Below are 4,388 nucleotides of genomic sequence, written 5' to 3' on the forward strand. Positions count from 1 at the left end.
TTTTTTTTTTTTTTTTTTTGTTGTTGATGTAGTAGAGTCAAAATATTGAACCTGGTTTTAGTGTTCGAACTTTTATTTATTTTTGGGTAGGTTTGCCATGGCCAAATTGAATAGTTGATCCTTTTGAAGCCGATTCCGAAGCCCAATACTTTACCGGTACTAGGCGAGCTTTTTAATTTTAATTTTTTTCATGATTGAGTCAATTGTGAATTTCCCTTTGTACTGATTGCTCATATTAATTCAGCAAAAAAATAAGGATTGTTCGTATTTGGGTGAACACAGGAATATAAAAATAATGCTTTTTTTAGGTGCTTTGTTCAATTATTAGTAACTTTATAATTCTTTAATATAAATAGTACCACTACCTTTACCCAAATGAAGTAGGCAAAGATATGGTCTAATTTGGTGCTTCTTCATATGCAACACCAGCTTATTTATATATATATATATATATATATATTAAATTACAAAAATGATAGAAAAGAGGTGGAATGATGCTATCAGCACCAAATTATACATATTTCTCGCAGTTACATCAAATTTTGTTACTAAGAACTATCAAAAAAAAAAAAAAAAATTGTTTCTAAGTTAATCAGAATGGCTAAATTTATTGTTGAATGCATTAAACGCACTGAAAACCTTCAATTTGAAAAGGAAAAACAAATACTTACAAAATAAAACAACAAATACTAAGAGTTCTCACCCAGACCATTATTAAAATCGATCTTGTCATTTATCTCATATTCACAAGTCACAACGTCCATAAAAATATGAAAGGGAGATGGAGGTTAAGACTCACTGTCAGTTGAAGGGTGCAATTTAACCAAGGAGGGCAGGACCAACCACCCCTTTCAAATTCTAAGCCCAAAACATTGACTTTAGGTAGCAATACACCAAACCAAACCTGCAGATTTAAACTTGGAACTTCCTCTCATCAATTGGGCATTGTCCAAAAAAAATTGAATTAATCAGCGAACAGTTTTTGTACATTAATTGGACATGTCACGTTTGAAACACGGCTAGGTATGTGACTGCGTGATCTCTAATAACACCCCCATAAGAAAGGCTCCTCAAGCCGGAGACAGGTATCCACAGTCTCAGCTCCATTGATCAGCTGCCATGTTGATGAGTAACAAAACTCATCAATTTGACTGTTCACATCGATCAAGAGATCGGGGAGGCCCAAAAAGGCGTCATCCTTCTCGGTCAATGTTGAAGTTGATGAGTCTTGAGTGTCGTGGGAGGCCATGGTAGAACTTGGAGAGTGAGGAGCCAGCTCGGGTTCGACTTCATGGCTTCCAGGGAAGTTCATGGCTGCTGCTTTGGCTGCAGCGACTTGTATATCCTTGGGAGATGAGCTAGCTGGTCGGGGTAGGACTTGAGCTAGCTCAGGGAAATTGAGAAAAGCTGATTGGCCTTTGATTGTAAGAGCAGCTACATCATGAGCTCGAGCTGCCATTTCTGGTGTAGGAAATGTGCCAAGCCAAATTCTTGATTTCTTCCTTGGCTCTCTGATTTCTGATACCCATTTGCCCCATTGACGTATTCTTACGCCCCTATATGTTGGGTGCTTCCCATCGTCTCCATTCTTTGGCTTTTTCCTACTTTCATCACCATTTTTGGCTTCATGACCTCTCTTACAACTTTTTTGTGCCCTGTATTCTGTAGAAACATTTGTTAAATTAGGGGACGAAGTGGAAACATTTGTTGAATTAGGGGACGAAGAGGAAGAGGTGGAGGTAGTTTTAGCCTCACACTCTAAATTGCTACTCTCTTCCATGGAGGAAGCTTTTGTTTGTTGGGGGTGGGTGTAGTAAGAGAAATTGAGCTAGGCAGAGCTTATAATAGAGGTAGAGGGGCTTCTAAAATTCTCTCACACGCTAGTACTAAAGCAGTATATTTAAAGACATGGGGCCAGTGGTCACTTCACCAAAAAGGAGAGTACACACTTGGTTTTTTTTTTTTTGGGGGGTAAGCTCCAATTTGATTATTGAACACTGCATCGTTCCTTTTGTCATTATCTTTTACCGTCTTTGTTTCTTGGCCTCTCTTCATGTCCCATTACTCCATTAGCCATTAAAGAGACTTCTATGAAACATGATTAAGGTGTTTTTCCCATATATCCCTCATGTGCACATTTGGTCACAAATTGGGTATTATTCTGGAGTAAAATGGTTGAGGTAAGGTGGGCCAATCATATCGCTCATTCTACACCCAAAAATAATGTTTCTTTATTTTTCAGCAAATTTGAATTTTATTTATTTATTTGAATTTTTCAAGTCATGAAATTTACATTAATGGGGCCATCGTGAGTAGCCTATAATTACAATATGTGATGTATATGACCGAACCCTCCCTCTTATCGGAGTAGTTATTCTAATACTCATTTTTTATTCTTTTTCTAGATAAATAAATATGTTGTAGAAGACTAAGAAAAAAGAAGAAGAAGAAGAAGAAGAGAAATTATACCTACCCCCTTGGAAGTTTTACAAAATAATACTCCCTCCCAAACTTTGAACAAATGTCATTACCTATTGAAATTTTTATAAATACAATAGAAAATTATGTGTCCAACTTTTCTAATGGGATATCCTTAAAAAAAAAAAAAAAATAATAAAAAAGATTCCCACCCAAACTATATACAAAATACCACTCTTATCGGAGTAGTTATTCTAATACTCATTTTTTATTCTTTTTCTAGATAAATAAATATGTTGTAGAAGATTAAGAAAAAAGAAGAAGAAGAGAAATTATACCTACCCCCTTGGAAGTTTTACAAAATAATACTCCCTCCCAAACTTTGAAAAAATGTCAATACCTATTGAAATTTTTATAAATACAATAGAAAATTATGTGTCCAACTTTTCTAATGGGATATCCTTTAAAAAAAAAAATTAATAAAAAAAAAGATTCCCACACAAACTATATACAAAATACCACTCTTATCGGAGTAGTTATTCTAATACTCATTTTTTATTCTTTTTCTAGATAAATAAATATGTTGTAGAAGATTAAGAAAAAAGAAGAAGAAGAAGAGAAATTATACCTACCCCCTTGGAAGTTTTACAAAATAATACTCCCTCCCAAACTTTGAAAAAATGTCAATACCTATTGAAATTTTTATAAATACAATAGAAAATTATGTGTCCAACTTTTCTAATGGGATATCCTTTTAAAAAAAAATTTAATAAAAAAAAAGATTCCCACACAAACTATATACAAAATACCACTCTTATCGGAGTAGTTATTCTAATACTCATTTTTTATTCTTTTTCTAGATAAATAAATATGTTGTAGAAGATTAAGAAAGAAGAAGAAGAAGAGAAATTATACCTACCCCCTTGGAAGTTTTACAAAATAATACTCCCTCCCAAACTTTGAACAAATGTCAATACCTATTGAAATTTTTATAAATACAACAGAAAATTATGTGTCCAACTTTTCTAATGGGATATCCTTTAAAAATAAAAAAATAAAAAAAAAGATTCCCACCCAAACTATATACAAAATACCACTCTTATCGGAGTAGTTATTCTAATACTCATTTTTTATTCTTTTTCTAGATAAATAAATATGTTGTAGAAGATTAAGAAAAAAGAAGAAGAAGAAGAGAAATTATACCTACCCCCTTGGAAGTTTTACAAAATAATACTCCCTCCCAAACTTTGAACAAATGTCATTACCTATTGAAATTTTTATAAATACAATAGAAAATTATGTGTCCAACTTTTCAAATGGGATATCCTTAAAAAAAGAAGAAGATTCCCACCCAAACTATATACAAAATACCACTCTTCCTTTATGTTTGTCAAAATGAGGATAAATATTTAGTTAAGGAAAGTTATGGTGTGAGAGGACATGTATTTATTTGTTAAATTTATATAAACCTTAAGGGTCACCTACCAACATTCAGGTGGCCTAGTTGGTAAGATACCGAACCAACAAGTCTCCGAACTAGGGTTCGAACCTCAACAACTATTTGTGTGTTGGTACTTTTTATATCTTATTTTCATCCCAAATGGTTTAAAGAATAATAAATGAGTATCTTACAAACTGGAACTATGAGGTCTCACCTAGGAGTGGATAAGGTGCTACTATAGTCACGTCCAAGTAGGGAAGCTACACTAATCGCCCCCCTCTAGCCATTTTTTTTCTACAAAAAAAAAGGTCACCCTTTGGTAACTTGATTGAAATGAATGGAAGAAATGAAGATGAGAAATTATTGATTGGAAATTGCCTCAAATTACTATTTTAGCTTGGTTAATTATTTGGATTTTATTTTTGTGAAATGAAAATTGACTTGGTTAATAATATGGGTTTATTTAGTGTGGAACAAAAGTTCATTCGTTTTTAAAGAAGTAATGTTGCATTTCTTGTGCACTACATAA

General features: G+C 33.1%; 1 protein-coding gene across 1 annotated transcript; it reads right to left on the reverse strand.

The window, feature by feature from the left end:
* Positions 1 to 711: 711 nt before the first annotated feature.
* On the reverse strand, positions 712 to 1,877 carry LOC126709715 (ethylene-responsive transcription factor ERF039-like). The gene has a single exon (XM_050410045.1). It carries the CDS (start codon positions 1,778 to 1,780, stop codon positions 1,043 to 1,045), a length of 738 nt encoding a protein of 245 aa, XP_050266002.1. The 5' UTR covers positions 1,781 to 1,877; the 3' UTR covers positions 712 to 1,042.
* Between the last annotated feature and the right edge of the window lie 2,511 nt (positions 1,878 to 4,388).

The sequence above is a fragment of the Quercus robur genome, chromosome 12, assembly GCF_932294415.1.
Source record: "Quercus robur chromosome 12, dhQueRobu3.1, whole genome shotgun sequence".
NCBI classification, from domain to species: domain Eukaryota; kingdom Viridiplantae; phylum Streptophyta; class Magnoliopsida; order Fagales; family Fagaceae; genus Quercus; species Quercus robur.